General features: G+C 45.4%; 1 protein-coding gene and 1 non-coding gene across 2 annotated transcripts in view; one reads left to right on the forward strand and one right to left on the reverse strand.

The window, feature by feature from the left end:
* The window catches only part of PPEF1 (protein phosphatase with EF-hand domain 1), a 37,981-nt gene extending 26,918 nt beyond the window's left edge, over positions 1–11,063 (reverse strand). The window contains exons 1-3 of the mRNA XM_051608158.1: positions 10,879–11,063; positions 5,392–5,581; positions 94–221 (exon numbers count right to left, since the gene is read on the reverse strand). Coding sequence (XP_051464118.1) covers positions 94–221; positions 5,392–5,455 — 192 coding nt within the window. The 5' untranslated portion in view covers positions 5,456–5,581; positions 10,879–11,063. The remainder of the gene's footprint in view (positions 1–93; positions 222–5,391; positions 5,582–10,878) is intronic.
* A 7,835-nt stretch (positions 11,064–18,898) lies between these two features.
* TRNAV-UAC (transfer RNA valine (anticodon UAC)) lies at positions 18,899–18,971 on the forward strand. Its single transcript has one exon. It is a non-coding gene; the product is annotated as a tRNA-Val (tRNA).
* Positions 18,972–21,340: the final 2,369 nt, after the last annotated feature.

Here is a 21,340-nt window from a genome sequence, read left to right on the forward strand (position 1 = left end):
CTTTGTGGGTAGAAATAACCACGTGCCCATTTTGTTGGTGCAGTGTCAGTCCCCTAGGGATAACATCATTGACTGTCCAGGAAGGTTACAAACCTGTAGTTGATCTTGCTCATCAGCGTATTCGATTGACTGGAAGATACTCAGAGAATAGCGGCGCCTCATCTCTAGCCGGGCCACGGTGACACGGTACCAGTTCTGGATGAGGATAGCAGCTCTAATGGCTGTCAAAACAGAAAGCAGTGAAGCATACATGGATGCCGTGTAATCTACAACAACACATGTGCTGCCTTTGCAGAACTTTGCAGACAAATGACAAATTCCGTCTATTGTGCGCAGTTGACATGCAGGTGAAGCTCTGTAAAGCCAAGACTTAAAAACTGTTTTCTGTTTATGAATACATGACGCGTTTACTGTCTTTGTCCCTGTCTTTGGGGACAGATCCCAAACTAGCTGACTTGCTCAAGCCTATACTATTATAAACCTTCCCCATCTAATTGTCCTGAAGATACTACTCCTGTAAGAAGTCAGCGATGTTCAGCTGATGGGCACTGTGAGGATTTTGGAAAGGTAAGGAAAAGAAGAAGAACAATTTGGCCGACTAACAACATGTATTTATTTACCAAGCTCCAGTAAAAATCTTCAGACTGCAAGCTGTAGTGTGAGCACTGAGGACTGACAGTTTGTAACAGTCTCCCTTAAGAAGAAGATTTTGCCTGCACAGCTGGATCAGCAAGCCAGCAAACTTCAAACCTCAGGATAATATGTTTAAATAGACAAACCAAAAAGCACACAGCTATGTCTTTGGCTAGCTTGGTGAACAAAGGAACAGTCCCCCCAATAATTCTGTGGGACATGTCAGAAGACCATTTTGGACTATGTGCACAATACACATCCCATTCATCACTTTAAGAAGTTGTGTCTACTGTTGTCCCAGTCTGGAAAATTTCTGGACAGTTGCCAAGACTGCAGCCTAGGGTAAAGGGCCTGCTGCCTACAGGCCCCAGGCTCACCACAAACAGATTCCATTGCCTTAGCTGCTCAGATAAAAGTTTATCAAGCAGAAAAACACCTGGTGGCACAAAGAGGTACTGAGGTGGGTAGTACCCTGTGGAAAGAGCTTCTCACACCTATGTCAAGCAGTTAGGGCTGTGTGAACAGTGACCACCAGTGAGAGCTGTGCATGAGGACAGAAGTTCTAAGGGCTGATGCCCACCTGATGCCTCCACACCATCCTGCCAACCTCTCCTGCTACTCCTAATATCCAAAGGGCAGCAGCTCTCAGGAGCCAAGGTGTGAAACATGAGTGATAGCAGCACTGCCAGTAGGAGGAAAAGAGGAAAGGCAGGCAGGCATGTCCCCAACATCACAGGTGATCACTGCAGTTCAGATAGACCTAGAGGGAGGAGTGAGAGCGGGAGGCTGGAAAGGCTGTTCCCTGCCTGAAATAACCATGAGCTTGGGAGAGAAGGAACAGATGAGCTCAGCAGTAACTTTTGCTGTTTCACAGAGCTGTGACCCTATAGTGTTTTAAGGATGCTTCTCTAGAAAGATTGACTAACTTTGAGAAAAGCATTCCTTGGTCACTTGTTAACTGTGGTTTGTTCTTTTTTTTTAAGATTAGCTAGAGAGGAATAAATATATGTTACATATACGTAAGGCATATGTAAGCATGGATTTATCATCCAGAGGAGAACAACATTTACTTCACAAAATCAGAACAAAATGCAGCTATTGCCTTAAGATCTAGCGACTGAAATAATGGCAAATTCAAATCTAGTAATTTGCTTAAATTATGGTTGGAAGGGGACTCTGTATTAATATGCTTAGCCTTACCGAGCACTAACGGGGCAGTCAAGGGGCATTATATGTATCACTGTGCAACAGCAAGAGGAAGGCAGAGCACAGTGCTATTGGATCCTACACCTGTCCCAGTGCAACCAGATAACCACCACCATGTTCTTACCTGGCAACAAAAAACTGATTAAAGTAGGAGGCTGCTCTCAAGAGATGTCACATGTTTTCACTTAAAGTTGAACATGATTCTTTCTTGACTGGTTCCTTACCTCTTTTTCCCTGTACTCTCAACAGGGTACCAGTAAATAAGTAGACAGGGCCAGAAATGTCAAGCCTTTGCCTCCAGCCCTGCAGCTAACACCTCACTTCAAGAAGTTTCCTAAGGAACTCAACCCTAAATATCTCAGAATACAGAAAAAAGTCTTTATGCTTCTGATATTGGGGGAAGTCAAAGCAGCTGCAGGGCACTCTGCTGAAGGTACAAGGACCAAAGGAATACACAGATCTTAGCTCCTGACATTCTCAAGAACTAGAGCTCATTTCTGAGCAGATGAACAGATGATCAGAAGAAGCACAGAAACAAAGCTGAAAAATTCTCCTGAATTCCAGAATTTGACACAATCACCACCTCACAGCACTGCAAATTCATGAAAAAAAGGAAACTAAAACTGACAGTAGTGTCTTAACAAGAATATGCTTTTATTTTCTTACAGTTGCCAAAATGAACACTTGATACTGAAAACCAAAATGGAACAAAAAATAACAACCAGTAATTCATACTAATGTTTTATCTCCTGCAAAATAACAAAGCTCTGTATTAGAGGGACAACAGTTTACACTAGGCAGTTATTTTAGCTGATCACAAATACCAGGAATTTTGAGACTAGGATGAATGGCAGCCCTGAGTGAGGATTATTTTTTTTCTTAAAATGACAGTTATGCAGGTAAAGAAAAACCTCCACGTAAGGGTGATTCTATTTATAAATGTACAACACTGAGGAAGCTTTTTTATAAAAATGTTTGCAGGTGCCATAATAGCACATTGTTTGCTTATTTTACCATTAGTAAGTATACAGTATAGTAAAAATGGTATAGTTTTCTAGTCCAGACAAGGCCAAAATCAGTAGACTTCCATTCTACAGATATCACATCCATCCCAGAAGAATCCTCCTGTCTGAAGGAAATAATGCTTCTATGACTAAGAGCATCCTTTGTAGCCTAAACTCTGCGATCTCTCTTATTTTCTGTCCTTCCTGAAATTCCTCACCACTACAGGCCTCAAAGCCTGACATATCATAACAAGACTGTCATCAACTTTTTTGTTTAGAAAAGAACCTAAGGGGAAAAGGCCAGCCACCAGCACAAAAACTGATTTCCACCATCAGAACCATTAACATTAGCATTAAAGTCCCCCTGGGTTTCGTAATGATCCTGAGCACTTAACACAGCACAGTTCCCCTCCTATCACATAAGACAGAAATGTATCCACCACTACAATTAATGTTGCAAATCAAGCAGTATACTTCCTGGTGTTGTTTTTTTTTTTTTTAATTGTACTTATTACAATGCTGTTACTCTCAGGACTGAATCACAACGTGATTTTCACACTAGGCTAAACTGCACCTGTAAGAGACTGATACTAGCTGCAGAAGGTCTCTACACCAGCAAGTACATGTTAAATTCACGTTACTAACACATCAGAGGGATGTACAGCCTGAGGCTGCAGACAGAATGATGGTTCAGCATCACTTGGCTGCTGAAAGACACCATCCAGCAACTGGAGACCACAAAACGTTGTCAAACAAGTACAGCAAATCGTAAGCCAGCTTTGGGGTAGTGAAGCTTGGCTCCACACAAATGTGTATTGATGGTTGTAGACTATTAAGATAGAGTACAGCTCCTCATTCCCACTCCAAGCTTTTGCACCCTCAAAAATATTCCCAACTAACTAATCTCTGAGGCCTTGTAAGGCACACATGAGCACAGCATGCAAACCCAAAAAGGAAGGTCCATTTCCTAGTTAGGTTAGCTGGGGACTCCAGATGTTTCCATTCTATTTCTACTGCTGTGATACAGCACCAATGCTGTTGTGCTTGCCAAGTGCTGTACACAAAGCTGAGAGCGGCCCTTAAACCAATCATAGAATGTACTGGGTCAGAAGAGACCTCTAAAGGTCATCTAGTCCAACCCCTCTACAATAAGCAGGGACATCTCCAACTAGACCAAATTGCTCAGAGCCCCATCAAACCTGACTCTGAATATCCCCAGGGATGGGGTCTCCACCACCTCCCTTGGTAGCCCATTCCAGTGCTCCACTACCCTCATAGTAAAGAACTTTTTCCTAATGTCCAACCTAAATCTACTCTTCTCTAGCTTGAAACCATTATCCCTTGTACTATCTTTACATGCCCTTGTGAACAGTTCTTCCCCAGCCTTCTTAAAGGCCCCTTTCAGGTATTTGAAGGTCACTATAAGGTCCCCCCAGAGTCTTCACTTCAGGCTGAACAGGCCCAACTCCCTCAGCCTGTCTTCATAAGAGAGATGCTCCAGTCCTCTGATCATTTTCATGGCCCTCCTCTGAACATGCTTCTTGTGCTGGGACTCCAAAGCTGGACACAGTACTCCAGGTGAGATCTCACCAGAGCAGAGGTGAAGAATCACCTCTCTCAATCTGCTGGCCACACTTCTCTTGATGTAGCCCAGGGTGCTGCTGATTACAGCCCTCTGGGCTGTAACTGCACATTGGTGGCTCATGTCCAGCTTTTAATCCACTTTTCATCCAGTCAGATTGGATCCCTGTAGCCATGATTAAGTGCTCCTGCTTCCTTGTGTCCTGAATTGGTAGCCAAAAAGAGCCTTCCTTTTCAGGGATGGTTCATCAGCATAATGATCACCCAAGACTATGCACAGAGCCATCTAACATGGGTCTGCATAGACCTCTAAATCAGACTTTAATGACAAATCTTGAAATAGAACACAGAGGTTCTGAACAAAGGTCTGAGCCAATCCTGGACTCACCTGCCTGTGGAAAGCCTCGTGTGTTCATACCAGGGGTTGGTATGATGCATTAGTTTTTCAATTGAACATTTAATCAGGTATGATAGAGATTTTCAACTGACAGCTTAATAAGTGTCAGGGAAAATTTCAGGCCAGGCACTTGGTATGGCAGAAAATTATTTTGAGACTAATTGTAATAGTTCTGCTTTATTACTTGTTTCATAATCAGGGTCATCCAGCAGCAGGGAAATTGGGGCAGTTCACCAAGGAATCCCATGTTGTGAGAAGTCATAAACTCCCCCCTGATATCTTACCCCATACACTTTGCCAGTGACAGAGTGAGCTCAGACACATCTGAAATTCAGCTTCTGTTCCAGATGCTGTGAATCTTTTCCAACCCAATCTGTAGATGTTAGAGGTGGTCTCCAGTTGCCTTCTGACATCAGCCAGCACCTAAAAGCTATGCACTCCTTTACAAAGAAGGTAACTAGAAAGTAACTTTCTCTGAAAAGTATTTTGACAACAGGACTGAGAGGAAATAGACCCTTGCAATCTTCAGAGAGAACAGCCACTGACCCTGAAGACAAAGGCAACACTCACCTTTCTCTGAGCTTTGTTCAGCTACAGAACTGTTGCACCCCATGGTTCCACTGACGCTGCCCATCAGTTTTAATTGCTGCTGATACAAAGCAGATTTCTTTCAGCTGTTAGCACTGAGGACATTCCCTGTGTTGTTCCTTCAGTGATGAGGATTATACTGCTCTGGGCTCCTGTGCTTGTCCTAGCATTCCTAAAAGGAAGAGGATTGGAAGGAAGGGAGAGAGAGGGGAAAAAAAAGGTGTTTAACAACACAGAACTTAAAGTTTCTACAGCTCATAAAAAAGGTCTGTACAGCCCATCCTATGCAAACTGGACCTGATCACCCATACTAGGCTTCTTTTCACATCTGATCACTATCAGCTTGCATTGAAGACAGATGAACTCAATAATGATACTGTTTACTTTTTACATATTAGCTGAAAGTTACCAGGCACTAGTGATTTCTTAATCTGAAGCACAGATATTTAAAGTGTTGTAGGGACAAGGGACTACAGAGGCATGTTACTCAGCATTTTTGTTATTTGGAAATTGGAACTGCAGAATTTTAAGGACTTTAAACTACATCTGATACTCCTCCTAAAAAAAACCAATAAACCTCAGCCCTCCTAACACTCTATTGATTTGAAAAGGTGCCCTACCACCCCATTTATCACTTTATCCCTCAGTGTTACCACCACCAAATTTACAAGGAGGGATGGTGCCACAGCAAATAGTTTTAGTATCAGACTTCATTTAAATAAAACATCCAACTTTATGTTGCATTTACACTGAAACATTCTAAAGAAAATAATCGGCTTCATTAAATAAATAAACAACATTTATAGTTGTGGGACTATTTTTAGGGTCCCACAACACATCACTTGAGCTGGGTCTGCCACCTTCTGAGTAAGTATTTATTTCAAGAAAGAGAGACTTTAGGGTATTTTCCTCACAATGGTCAGCTTCTTCGCTCTGAAGATATCATGAAATTAAAAAAGAAGTACTGCTAAATTAATTTTGAGTCAATCAATGGCTTTGGCAGCATCAAATAAAGCACTGATATTGCTAACAGCTGCACTTTGTCTAGTCTCCAAACAACGCTGTTCTCCTGAATACTGTTTCCTCACTGCCCTCTTAGGAGGATCTCAAGCCTTCATTAGTTAGTCCATCTCAAACCAGCCAGCCATGACTCGTGTTCTGAAGGCTAGGATCAAGAGCTAAATAGAGCTTACAACCTAAGTTCTTCAGCAGGGAAACAGTCCTCCTTAAAGGGCAGGTCATCATGCACCCAGCAACTAGGCAACGGGAGCTGCAAACAGAACCATCGCATCTCTCAGGACTCCACCCAAGCCGTGGCAAACAATGGGCTGACCCAAGAAATGGGGACCTCAAACACTGTCACACCCTACTTTCAACAACTTAAGCTTTTCTTCTAGCCATCTGCACTCTTCCCTCCACCTATCTCCACCTTGGATAAAAGGAAAAAATTCTTTACTGAATGAGTGGTCAACCATTGAAACACATTGCTTAGGGAAGTGGTAGAGTCACCATCCCTGGAGGTGTTCAAAAAATGTGTAGATGTGGCACTTCAGGACATGGTATAGTGGGCAGGGTGGTGCTGGGTTGATGATTGGACTTGATGATCTTAGAGGTCTTTTCCAACTTTAGTGATTCCATGATTCTAAATTCATGGACTTCTAGCACCTCTTTGAGCAAAGAAATAAAAAGATAGAGATGGAAGGACAGAAATTTTATGGTGATAGCAGTAAATGAACCGTGAAATGTACACTCAAGAGTCTGGAGGAAAACTTGCACAAACCTATCCTATCATTAAACCACTCAAAAAGGCCACATCTGGCCATGAAAGAGCTAGTCCAGGGGAAAAATAATCTCCTTCAGTCATGGACATCAGCATTGTAAAGTGGAAACAGCACATGTTCAAACTGCTACCCTATTTCCTGAAGGCTTCGCACATGGCTACAAAGCCATCCTGGCCACCAACCCACGTGGCTCTGTGGCTGCAGACCAGCCACACCTACTGAAGACAGCAGCAAGCAGGGTCTCCACCCAGACCCAGCAAATTCACTTTCTGTCCTTCCGGTCTGAGGAAAGAATAATGAACAAGGGGAACACGCCCCTGTGGAAAGAGCCAGTGTCTCCCAGGCAACGGCTCTTCATTGCTCCTGAGTAGCTCCCAATGAAGAAATCCCTACCCTCCTGCTCCCCAGGTACATATTGCCAGGTTCAAGGCAACTCCTGCTTGATGCCAAACTCTGCCTTCCTGGGCAAAGGCATAGGAAAATGGCAGGCAAAGACCATGAAGGCCATCCATGCCACAGAAGGTTGAAAACAAGCATGTAAAGCATTAGAGTCCGTTCTGTGAGCTATTTACTACACAGTGCAGCAATTTCTGGGGAAGAATTATTTGTCTTTACAAAATTCCCCAAAATGTTGGCTGATGAAATGGAAAGCTGGGCTTTTACCAAGGTATTGGAAAAGGCTTCAAAGATAAAACGTAGATGGATGGGAATCTGGGACAGAATGCTGTGTTAGTGGTCTGGGTAATTTACTACTGATTTACCCTTAAGAGAGAATCTGTCATGTTCACTAAAAAGCAGGCAGTAATTCGATTTCTACAAGCCAGTGATCTGTCCCATTTTTAGAGGTAACTCCAAGAAATTGCTACATTTCTCTCAATTCAGTAAAAAGGCAATTTTGCAGTGGACAGGCATGAAATACACAGCCCATACACTGAAACAAAATAAAATGTCATTCTAACCAGGCCAAAAGACATGCACCAAGCTAAGCTGGAGTGGCACATGGTCTTCTTCTTCTTCTACACAGAAGTCACTGAAGGTTACCCTGCAACAAGTGCTCAGAAATTTGGGGGTCAGAACCTGAGCTGTCAAGAGCCCGATTTACAGAGGTAATTAATCAGCACCATTTGATACGGATGTAATAGTTGCTGCCCAAAATCAATCATGCCTTCAGTTTTTCAGTCACGTAAAGACCAGGCCGCCCCAAGAATAACGGAAACCTTGTAAAGATTTATAGCTGACATGTAATGAAATCAGGCTGCAGGTCCTTTGGGCAAAGAGGGAACCTTTCAAGCATACCTTATCAAGCATACAGATGAGCTGTGCTACTGGCAGACAAGTGTAAGCTAGGTCAAGCCTGAAGATATGGAAGCCCTACAACTAAGAGCCACTAGGCTTTAACTTCTTATTCTTTTGTTTCTTATCTTTAAAAAAACAAAGAACGAAAGGTTCCTTCCTTGATTTTTGTTGGTATGGGATTTTCATAATTATGCTACTTTCCCTACAAGTTGTTCCAATGTCTATCTCCAGCAATGCGCCTCCTTTTACTACTTGTCCCTTTCTCAATCATATTTGCAAACAGGTAGTAGTCTCCTCCCATTACGTGTCTTAGAAGGTACATGTGGTTGGAGAGGTGATAAGATAGGAACAGTGTTCTGCATAAAGATCAGATGGATAGATGGGTGGATGCTTCCAGTAACAGGCACTTTCCTTTGATGTCTTCTTGATATCAACTTCTCAATCTTCTGTGACTTAGAGATTTCCTTTAGAGTTGTTTTCCTTTGGAAATGAGGACAGCAGAGAATGGAGAGATGCTAGAACAGTTTTATGATGGATTTGCTTCAGTGCATTGCTGATGGAATGAAGCAGGAAAGAGCACAAGGAACTCAGTAAGTCACAACACCCAGGTTAGCACCTGCAGAGGGATAACTCTTCGAAACTGTCTTGTTGCCAGAGCTGGGATTGTCAAGGATGAGAATGTAAAGCTGAGTTAAAGACTTCATTACCTAAAAGACTGACTCTGCAGGAAGTGGAATGAAGCAGCCACAGTCAGTGAAGAGAATGAAGGAGCATCTGGCTATGGCACCAAAAGATGCTGTAATTTTTACACCAGTGCTAAATTTGGTCTGCCAATGGGCTGATACGAGAATATCAAACACAGGTAAAGCAGTATGTGTTTAGATCTCTGTTATTTTACATCCATGGAGCAAAAAGACATTTCAGTGATTATATGTGATATGAGAAGGCCTTTTTGTTATCAGGTAATTTCTTCAGCCTGTTCACAGAGGCAAGGCTAAGCTCAATATAGAATTGAATAAACCAGTTCTAGCAATGGCCATGTTCATAGATCTCAGTGTTTGGGTCAGGCATCAATAGTGAATGGATGTAGTAAGGTACTGGATAGCCAGCAAAGCTTGAAAGAGAACAGGATGAAGACAGACCAGCTCTTTAAGGTAGATTTGTATTCCTGAGACAAAAAATGCACTGCAAAAAGAAAAAAAAGGAAGAACTACAAAGGTGTGAAGATGAAGAGATTGTTAAAGCAATCGCTGAGTTCAGGAACTGCATGAAAAGCCAAAGAGAATCCAGAGAAAAATGATGGGAGAATGCCAGTTCATGCTATTGACAATCAGTAAAGGATAGATTTACACTAAACACTTGCACTTTTTTGTGCATAAACTAAACAAACAAAGCAAGCAGCCTCATTTTTTGCACAGCAAGACTTTGGAGAGAATGTTTTTAAAAAAGAGGGGGAGTACCAAATGCAAGTGCACAAATGGGGTGCATATCACTGTTAAGTATAAGCAAAACTGTCACGTCACTGTCCAGAAACGCTGAACGCCTCTAGGGGGAGATTCCTTCAGGAAGTAAGAAGAAAACAAAAAATCCTGAAGCAAAGTTTGTTTGAGTAAACTGGACCCAACTAGAGCATAAAAGTCAACAACAGTTGTAGCTTAATATCCTGGAGGAGAAGGAAAATCTGAGTCACACAGCACCCTCCAGTTAATGAGCAGGGTCTTAATGACATCCCATTTAATTCTCCTTACTTGAAGGGAAAAAGTTATGAAAAAGCAAAGCTCAAGAATAGAGTAAATATGTGTTGAAATCTGAGCCAGTTTAAAAATTAAATTAATGCTTCAGCTGAAATTCATATTGGTTTTAACAAAGTTTAAGTTAAGCATCAGAACAAGGTTCAAATTATAAAAATACCACTTCCTAAAAAAAAGTAGTTCATTAAATACAGTAAACTCACAGCTATTTGATCGCATCTGTACTCAAAAGTTCTGGATAACTGATCCAGTTCAGGTCAAACTATATAACTTCATGCACACTGATTTTTCTTAGGGTAAAATCATAAATAGCCGCACATACATCTGTCATTCCCTACACAGACTTAGCATGAAGTATCTGCTCTTTAAAAGCAAGCTAAATATATGTACATATAAACCCCACCCAAAGATATTACCTGTTTTTTCTTTCAGCAATACAGAGATTTTTTTCCACAAGAGGAGCTTTAGACAATTCCTTTTTTTTTTTTTTTTTTTTTTTTAGGGAAAGCAGGCCCTGTTTGGAAGCAGAACTGCACAATGAGGGATGCAGCACTGCAGAACAGGTGCTCCAGTTCTCTGGCTGGGGCTCTGCAGCTCAGGAGCTGCAAGGTACTTGCTCTCCACCTCTTTATACAACTTACCGAGAGGAAATGCCTTGAGCACTGGTCTTCAGAAACAGTCAGGGGAAAACGCCGTTTTCATCGTCCAGCCTGATGAGAGAGCTCATGGCTGCAGCCCTCCAGCTGCACGGTGGGCATGCTGCTGAAGAGCTGCTGTGTTGTCACCATGCCTCCTGAATCTCAGGCAGAAAAAGGGATGGGCTGAAGTTATCTGCTTCACATCTGAAGTCACATGATCTCTTTCAAGAGGAGCGGCCTTTCTGCTTGTGGAGGCAATGATTTGCATTTTAGCTGATCTAGCACACTGGAAAAAAACGTAAGGGCTGTCCAGGTATTTGGTTATCTGATGTGACTGATATGATTATGAAAGCCCTAAAGGAAATATATACTGAATTTACCATGAGGCATTTTATCTGCATGTTAGTGATACGGTGTTCTCCATAGCACCCAGTCATACCCAGCTAATGGAACAAGTACAAAACACTCAAATCTTGTGCTCAGAAGCACTGCACTAAAGCCTGTGCACTTAATTTCTTCACAGGCATTCACATGTTCTTCCCATAAACATGTAACTGGAATTGAGTGGACTTGGTTCTCATTTCAGCTTGTCTGCTCCTTGTGAGACTACGACTGGAAAGGGATCCAACAAGCCAAGAATGATGCAGCATTGCTCCCCTCTGCGGTCAGGAAGCCGTGGCACTGGGTGCTTTGAAAGCAAACCCCACGCCCTGGCAGCAGGGCCAGCAGCTCAGACTGAGCTCCTCAACATGCTGACCATGGTCTGTTAGTCACTGCACAGGTACCTGGGGCAGGGCAGCGCCCGCATGCCCAAGGTGATTTGTTAGTGCCCACTGCTAGCACAACAGCCCCTGAGGAACCTGATGCTTCTGGCACTGTAACCATTGCATGAGGACACTGCCATTTTGAACACATATACCATTGCTGGTAGAAGTACAATCTTGTAGTATCACCAGTAGAGTCTTGAGCCTGGTCCTCAGCATCATTCATCCTCATGCTCAACATACCACCTTTTGCCCCAGTCTGCCGTTCCACCTCTCTCCAAAAGCTAGGAAGGGGCTGCAGCAAGCAGAGACACTACTGTGGGGACAGCATGGGGGCGGGGCCTGTGGGTCCAAAAAGGACCACAGGTTATAAAGCATGCTGTGGTGGAAGAAAGCTCCTCATGGATGGGTACAAGATGGGGATCACCACGTCTCTCTCTGCAGCCTCTCCACATGATGGAGTCGCACCAGGACTGGATAGGGAGCAAAAGATTTCTCAGAAGAGAGACAAACAAAGGAAGATCCTCACCCTCCTGCCTCTGCCCCAAAGGTCTAATAATACTGTAACATGGTTATTTTCAGGAGATTTTTGCCATCAGACTGGTGACAGTTCTAAAGGCATCAAACACCACTGTGAACAACAGAGTGAACAGATCTTCTTTTGGGGCAGACAACTACAACTGCCCTTACTGTGACAGAACGGATACATTTATTTATGTGCAAAAGATACCTGAAGTGCCAAAAAAGCAAAGTCAAAGACATTCTGAGAATGCACTGGTTTGATTGACTGAGCTACTACTTTAGGTTCTGGAGTCCTATATACAAGCTTCTACTTTCAAAGCTGTTCCTCTCCTGTGAAGCAAGACAGTAAATGGAATATATACTAGGCATGATAATTCTGCATGACCCAGGAGAGTTTTGATGTTTGTTTTTCTAGCAGGATGCACTTTCCCTGATCAGAGTTGCAGTAGCTTATAATTTATGTATGATCATGCTGTTCTGCCAAAATGCATGCAAGCAAAAATACATCATAACCTCTTTCCACTGCACACTTGGGATACACACTGTGTATTAAACATTTACTGTACCTGATAAACTCATCTATATTGGCATTTACCAAGATCTCCACATAATGAGAGGCTATAAGGTTTGTTCCAACAGCCAACAAATCTATTAGAAACATTCTATCCAAGGTGAATGGGAGAGAGATCAAACTCTTAGCTATTAGGTTTTGTGGAACATAAAGTCTCCACTGCATGTTTTCTTTTGTTGTTCATGGAAGTTGTTTGTCCTCTGTCTTAGTGGTCTGACCTGACCAAGCAACTTGATAAAGAGTCAGCCTTCTGGACCGAGCCACCTCTCCAGTTACCTGTGGGGATCACAATAACATGCAACTTGAGGAACCACAAATGTGCTTTCCAAATTAACCTTTCCTGTTCAAGTCCAAGGACATAGGCTGTACCAAATGAGACCATTCTGCTTTCTACATAGGGCAAAGAGAACACAAAAGTCCCACCAAGGTCACGCATATTACTGCTTTTTTGTTCAGCAAAATGGCCTGGTTGAGCAGGGAGATTCTGCAAGAATTCAGGAAAATAAAAAAAAAAAAAGAGTGTATCAACCTTGGAAAAAGAGGCAGGTGAATCAGGAAGCATTTAAGGATATTGTAAGTTCATGTAGAAAGAGAATTAGAGATGCAAAAGCTCAGTTAGAACTTAATCTGGCCATTTCTGTTAAGGATAATAAAAAGTGCTTTTATAAATACTTTAATAATAAAAGGAGGGCCAGGAAAAATCTCCATTCCTTATTGGATGAAGGGGGAACACAGTCATGAAAGACAAATAAAAGGCTGAGGTACTTAACACCTTCTTTGCCTCAGATTTTAACAAGAGGACTGGCTATCCTCAGGGCCACTGGGCTCCTGAGCTGGTAGACAGGGATGGGGAGCAGAATCCCCCTCCTGTAATCCAGGAGGAAGTAGTTAGTGACCTGCTGTGCCACTTAGATACCAACAAGTCCATGGGTCTGGATGGGATTCACCCTAGGGTGCTGAGGGAGCTGGCAGAAGAACTGGCTAAGCTGCTCTCAATCATTTATCACCAGTTCTGGCTGACTGGGGAGGTCCCAGATGACTGGAGGTTGGCCAGTGTGAAGCCCATCCACAAGAAGGGACAGAAGTAGGATCTGGGGAACTACAGGCCTGTCAGCCTCACCTCGGTGCCTGCCAAGGTTATGGAGCAGATCATCCTGAGTGCCATCAAGCAGCATGTACAAGACAAGCAGGGGATCAACCCCAGCCAACATGGGTTTAGGAAAGGAAGGTCCTGCCTGACCAATCTCATCTCCTTCTATGACTGGGTGACCAACGTAGTGGATGAGGGGAAGGCTGTGGATGTGGTCTACCTAGACTTCAGCAAAGCCTTTGACACAGTGTCCCACAGCATCCTCCTGGAAAAGCTGGCAGCCCACAGCTTAGACAGGTGCACCCTTCACTGGCTTAAAAACTGACTGGATAACCGGGCCCAGGGAGTGGCAGTGAATGGAGCTGTGCCCAGTTGGTGTCCAGTTTACCAGTAGTGTCCCCCAGGGATCAGTATTGGTCTCTGTCCTATTCAATATCTTTATTGACAAGCTGGGTGAGGGGATCGAGTCTACGCTTAGTAAATTTGAGGATGACACCAAGCTGGGGGGAGCGTTGATCTGCTGGAGGGTAGGAAGAAGCTGCAGAGGAACCTGGACATTGGCCTGGGTATGAGGTTCAACAAGACCAAGTGAAGTGTCCTGTACTTTGGCCACAACAACCCCATGCAGCACTACAGGCTGGGGGATGAGTGGCTGGAGAGCAGCCTGGCAGAGAGGGACCTGGGAGTACTGGTTGACAACTGGTATACAGTCCTGGGCCCCTCACTTCAAGAAAGATATTGAGGTGCTGGAGTGGGTCCAGTGGAGAGAAACAAGGCTGGTGAAGGGAGTAGAGGGAAAGTCTTACAGGGAGAGGCTGAGGGAGCTGGGGTTGTTCAGCCCAGAGAAGATGAGACTCAGGGGGGTGTTATCACCCTCTACAACTACCTGAAGGGAGGTTGTAGTCAGGTGGGGGTCAGGGTCTTCTCCCAGGCAACTAGTGACAGGACAGGAGGGCATGGCCTCAAGCTGCACCAGGTGAGGTTTAGGTTGGATATTAGGAAGCACTTCCTCATGGAGAGGGTGATCAGGCATTGGAATGGACTTCCCAGCAAAGTGGTGGAATCACCATCCCTGGAGATGTTTAAGTAAAGACTGGATGTGGCACTCAGTGCTATGGTCTAGCCAATGTGGTGGTGTTAGGTCATAGGTTGGACTTGATGATCTCAGAGGCCTTTTCCAGTTTCAATAATTCAGTGGTTCTGTGATTCATATATCACATGCACACTTAAGATGCTGGAAGGGGTTTTAGCATCAATAGCCGCAACAGAAAGTAGGCAAAACAAATCCTACACATCTAGCACGACAAGAGAAAACCCAGCACAGAACTCAGAACATTCCTTTACAAGCCGCCCTTCTTGATGTAATAGCACATACTCTGTTTTCCTGATGCTTTGGAAACATTAACCTTCTGAGCAAGCCTCCATGTAGGCATTCCAGACACATAAATCAAATTCTGCTTCAGACCTATTTCTCAGAAGCACCCACTACAAAATGATGTAACTGATACTTTTCAGAAAGCCTGAAGAAACTCACAGTCGAAGTGAATGTGCTTCTTCTGAGGCCTGACCATTGTTCCCCTCCTCTTACCCTACCAAGCTCAAAGAAGTATGTGACCCAACAAGGCATTTCAAAGTACTAGCCAGGGGGCAAGTCCCTGCCTGAGAGACCTGAGCATCCAGTCACAAACAGAAAGAGTAAAAAGAAATGGAAGAATTGAAGAGAGAAATAAATGTCCAGAAGAATTTTAAACTCTGTCTCAATGAGTGAGGTGACAGAAAGATGTTCTCAAAAACAGGAGGTTAATTTGAGTGAACAGGAAAAGAAATCTCTCCCCTGCTGACAATTATGGGTGCAATAATGAATTAAAGACATAAAACCTAGCATCCTTAGCAAAAATAAGACAAAATCAGAAATGTGAAAGGCAGCTGTAGGGCCTCCAAACTCCTGAACACCAAGAAACTAGACCAGAACACTATGAAACAGTCAGGATACCTTTTGTTAAAATAAGTTCAATGTTTTAAAAAAGGAAAAATTCCCAAATTATCAGCTGAATGCAGATTATTCTGGGAAGCAATGACTAATGACCTAATTTGCACAACTCTACCTCCCTCACAAGTTAGCTTCAGGCTCCACTTAGAGCCTACAGAGATGATAGCTATCTACAGCACTCAGGTTTTGCCAAATCTTACTAAAGCAACATGAGGAAAAAGAAATGAGCCCAAAACCTGCCTAATGACAGCTTGATCTGCTTGTTTTTGGCCTGCTGAACTGTAGGCTGCACAGGCAGTGCAAAACCAGGCATCTCTGGGTTAAGTCAGGCTGTCCAGGTCAGGAGAGTACACAGATTTAACTCACACACTAGTGATCAGTGTGTAAAAGGATTTTTTAAAAATTATTTTTATTGTTTTTTAAAGACTGGGAACAGCCAACTACTAAGTGCAGCCATCACATGGTAGGGGGTCAGCAAAGTCTATGACAATTTTGTTTACCTCTATTTTCATTTTGCCCTTATGAAATTGCTTCTAATGACAGACAAAATTTTCTACCTTGTAACAGTAACATCTGCTGCTTCAGCAAAATATTATTAATTGCAAGAGTCAAGGCAACTATGGTTTTTAGCTACAAACAATATCCACTTTGCTTACAGGCACCACATGCTTCTGAAAATTAACAAACTTGTATTTTATATTCCACGTAATAGTTTCTGTTCATAACTTTTAACCACAGTCCTGTAAACACTGTACAGGTGACTTCCAGAGGAGGGTCACAAAAATGGAACATCTCTCCTAAGGACATCAGGGGCACCAAGAGCACCAAGAAAAGCTTCCATAGCTTCTACGTTGGTGATGAGAGGAAGCCTAGGGAAAAGGTGGGCCTTCTCCAGAAGGAAATGGAAGACCAGGTTACCTGGGATCTGGAGAAGGCTGAAGTACTCAATTACTCTTTTGCCTCAGACTTCATTGACAAGTGCTCAAGCCACACTGCCAAGTCACAGAAGGTAAAGGCAGGGACTGGGAGAATGAAAAACCACCCATGCTAGGGTTACATCAGGTTCAAGACCATCTAAGGAACCTGAAGGTGCAACAAGTCTGTGGGACCTGATGAGCTACATCTATGCATCCTGAGGGAACTGGCAGATGACGTTGCTAAGCCACTATCCATTATATCTGAGCAATTGTGACAGTCCAGTGATGTTCTCACTGCCTGGAAAAAGGGAAACATAACCCCCATTTTCAGAAAGGGAAAAAAGGAAGACCTGCATAACTACAGGGGAGTCAGCCTCACCTCTGTGCCCAACAAGATCATGGAGCAGAGATCCCCATGAAGGCTCTGCTAAGACACATGGAAAATATGCAGGTGGTTGTTGATAGCCAATATGGCTTCACTAAGGGCAAATCCTGACCTTCTGTGTCAGAGCTACAATGTTGGTGGATAAGGGAAGAGCAACTGATGCCATCTATATGGACTTACCCTGTCCCGCATGACATCTTTGCACCTAAACTGTTGAGCCATGAACTTGACAGATGGACCACTCGGTGCATAAGGAATCAAGTGCACCCTCAGTTTGCTAACAACTCCAAGCTGTGTAGTGTGCTTGACACGCTGGAGGGAAGACATGCAATCCAGAGGGACCTTGACAGGCTTGAGAGGTGGGCCCATGCCAGCCTCACAAAGTTCAACAAGGCCAAGTGCAAGGTCCTGCACCTGGGTCAGTGCAATCCCAAGCACAAATACAGGCTGGGCGGACAATGGATTGAAAACCTCCCTGAAGAGAAAGGCTTGGGGTGTTAGTTGATTACATGAGCCAGCAATGTGTACCTGCAGCCCAGAAAGCCAACCATATCCTGGGCTGCACCAAAAGAAGCGTGGCAGACAGGTGGATGGAGGTGATTCTCCCCCTTTACTCAGCTCTCGTGAGACCCCACCTGGAGTGCTGTGTCCAGTTCTGGAGCCCCCAACACAAGAAAGACATGGAGACATTGGATGGAGTCCACAGGAGGGCCACCAAGACGATCAGAGGGCTGGAGCACCTCTGCGATGAGGACAGGCTGAGAGAGTTGGGGCTGTTCAGCCTGGAGAAGAGAAGGCTCCGGGAGGACCTCATAGCAGCCTTCCAGTGCCTGGAGGGGCTACAGGAAAGCTGGGGAGGGGCTTCTAACAAGGGCATATAACAAGGGGCAATGGTTTTAAACTGAAAGAGGACAGATTTAGATTAGATATTAGGAAGAAATTATTTTGTGTGAGGGAGGTGAGACCCTGGCACAGGCTGCCCAGGGAAGTTAAGGGTGTTCCCTCCCTGGCAGTGCTCAAGGCCAGGCTGGATGGGGCTTGGGGCAGCCTGCTCTGGTGGGAGGTGTCCCTGCCCGCGCAGGGGGGCTGGAAGAGGCGACTTTTAGAGGTCCCTTCCTACCCAAACCACTCTCTAATTCTGTGATTGTGCAAGCCGCTCCCTTTAGGATGCAGGGCTTTGGTGCGATGGGGGCTGGGGAGGTGCGAGAACAGTGCAAAACCCCAGCTGGAACGGATGGAAACAAAAAGGCACTGTGACCACTATGTGGTCTAAGAGATGAGAAAAAAAAAGCCGCCGGACACCTGACGCAGTCGGTACAGCACTGCACACCACCAGCTGCCTGGATGATCTTCCTGGCTGCCGCGGCCTGGGAGCGGAGAGCGAGCGGCCCCCTCAGCTTTACCAGAGACACGGGGGCAAAACAGGCCTTCTCGCGCTACGCCCGCGCGTAACAGAACAGGTTTTGGTTTGCTTGTTCGGTTTTTTTTCCTTTTTCCACCCAAAAACCCCAGCACCGCGAGGAACAAGCCCCGATGGGGAGGGAAACGCCGGGCGGGCCGCCCGCAGGCCCCGCCGCGCAGCCCGGCCCCCCGCGGCCTGCGGCGGGGGCGGCGAGCGCGGGGCGCCCCCTGCTGGCGGCCCCGCCAGCCGCCCGCTCTGGCGGGCGCTGCCGCCCGGCACGGTTGGCGGGGGGGACCCGCCAGCCGCGCGGGGGGGGAAGGGAAGGAGGGGGCAGGGCTCTTCCAGGGATAGAAGCAGCGCCGCGGCGGATACGCTGCATAGAGGTTCCATAGTGTAGTGGTTATCACGTCTGCTTTACACGCAGAAGGTCCTGGGTTCGAGCCCCAGTGGAACCACTGTTCATGTTTTGTTGTTTTTTGTTTTTTTTTTTTTTTCCTGTGTTCGATTTCCTTGAAAGCCGTGTTTGTTTGCCTTTCATCCCCCAGTTTCCCCACCTCCCTCCTGCCTTCCCCCTTACATCGGCAACCTGATAGGTACCTGAAGAAAACAGAGAGCAGGAGATGTGGCCCAGCAGGATCGTTTTTGAAATGCAACAGCACGTTTTCATAGTATCGCATTGAATCATAGAGCGGTTTGGGTCAGACGGGACCTTTAAAAGTCGTCTAGTTCCACTCCCCCTGCACGGGCAGGGACACCTCCCGATACAGCAGGTTGCTCAGAGCCCCTCCAGCCTGCCCTTGAACACTGCCAGGGTGGGAGCACCCTTAACTCCCCTGGGCAACCTGTGGCAGTGTCTCACCATCCTCACACTAAAGAATTTCTTCCTTATGTCTTGCCTAAATCTACCCTCTTCCAGCTTAAAGCCATTCCCCCTCATCCTATCCACACATGCCCTTGTAAAAAGTCCTTCCCCACCTTTCCTGTAGGGCCCCTTCAGTTCCTGGAAGGTCACTAGAAGGTCTCCCCCAGAGCCTCCGCTCGGCTTTACTCTTTCCTTAGAGTAGTGGCATAATTTAGACAATGTAGCTGCAGTGCTTGCCTTTTCCCACTAAAAATCTTCATTTCCTGGGTGCAGGGTTAACCAGGCTGCTCACCACACCACACTCCCTGGTGCAGGGTTAGCCGGGCTGCTCACCGCGCTCCCGGGTGCCATTCTGCGGTGGCTGGTAGCCCGTGCCCTGGTGCAGAGGGGCGGCCCGGGGCGGCAGCAGCGGCTGCGGGCATCTCTGCAGCGAGGCGCCGGAATGGGCAGATGGAAGCCTTATAAAAGAGGGTCACCCCTCCTTTGGAGCCTGCCTGCTCTAGGCCGCTGCGGGCATCGTGCATCTTGCCTTTTCTCACTGGTGCAGCTTCAGCCCGAGCTGGGTGCTGTGGGAAGGCGCAGACGAGGCTTCTCCCTGCCACAGGTCGGAGGCTTTTTCCTCGGTGGGATTGAATGCTCACCTGTAAGAGGAGCCTGTCTCCACCAGTGAGGGCAGGCATACCCTTCTTTACTGCCCACCCCTCAGCTTGATAACCAAGGAGAGTGCAGAGACCCAACCATGGCAGCAGTGGTGAGAAGCCATGGCCTGTGGCTCCTCCAAGCAGGGCCGAGGGTGCACAAGCACCCACACAGCGGTGGCACAGGCTGCCATTCCCAAGGAGATGTCTCACCAAGGGCAGACTGGAGCACTGTTGCTTTCACCTCTGCGTTTGGGGAAGTCTTTGAACCCTGGGGAAAGGCCAGCACTTTCCACAAGGCACAGATAACAGGCATGGTTAACACCTTCTTATTGCCTGTGCTGTGTGTTTATTGTTTTACTAAGCAGGAAAAAAAGCCATGTCAGCATGCCTGGAGCATCTTAATTAAAAAAAAGAAATATTATAAGGTGTTGTCTCATTTTGCACATGCAAGCCGTTAGAAAAGGATAACCTTTGGGCATGGATGTTGCCCTGGCATCTATCTTTGCATGGAAACCCTAAAGAGTGCTGAGGCCAAGATGTCTCTGCAGGAGGAAGGTCCCTTAGCTCCACTGAGCTGGAATTTGCTCTTGAATCTCTTTGCAGGATCACAGCAGGAAAGTGTGATTTACCTATCTTCAAGATGAAAGAAAAAAATGGGCTTAACTCACTTTAATCAGGATCTTATTAAGAAACTTACCTTAATCATCATCATCTTAAGAAAACTATTAACCTTTGTCAGTTCTTGCTGTTACTAAAGAAACACTCTGGGGTATGGGCAAGCTGCAGTTAGAGATGGCAGTGCAATGCAGGGATACCTGGGCTAGGCTGTAAAAATTCTTTTGGGTAGAAAGCACCTAGCAGGGTAAGGTCATAACATTCAGCACCGTGACGATACTAAGGGCCTCTGTATCCTGCACCCTGAAAGTGCAGATGTACCTAGGTCTCTCTTTCCTCTGCTTAGCCTGGTTAGTGGCATGTGCCCAACCCACAGGAGCTGAAGCCAAAGTGATGTGTCCCACTTCTCGAGCAAACTGCCTTCCACAGCCAGGGTCCTTCAAGGATACAGGTTCAAAGATGAATCCTCTATAGCCAGACCTCTAATGTCGTGCATGCAAGACTTGAGTGCAGGCAATTCCCATCTAATAGGGATGGTGAACCCATGGTTCCTACCCTGCCTCATGACAGCCACAGCTTCTCTCATTACAGGGAGTGGGCTCGATCCTGCTGGACAGCACCAGGTAACTATCTGCATCACATACAGGAAAAAAGCCTATTTTCAGAAGAGGACTTAAGCTTACGCTTCAGACTCATGAAATCACAG

The sequence above is a fragment of the Apus apus genome, chromosome 1 (genome assembly GCF_020740795.1).
Source record: "Apus apus isolate bApuApu2 chromosome 1, bApuApu2.pri.cur, whole genome shotgun sequence".
NCBI classification, from domain to species: domain Eukaryota; kingdom Metazoa; phylum Chordata; class Aves; order Apodiformes; family Apodidae; genus Apus; species Apus apus.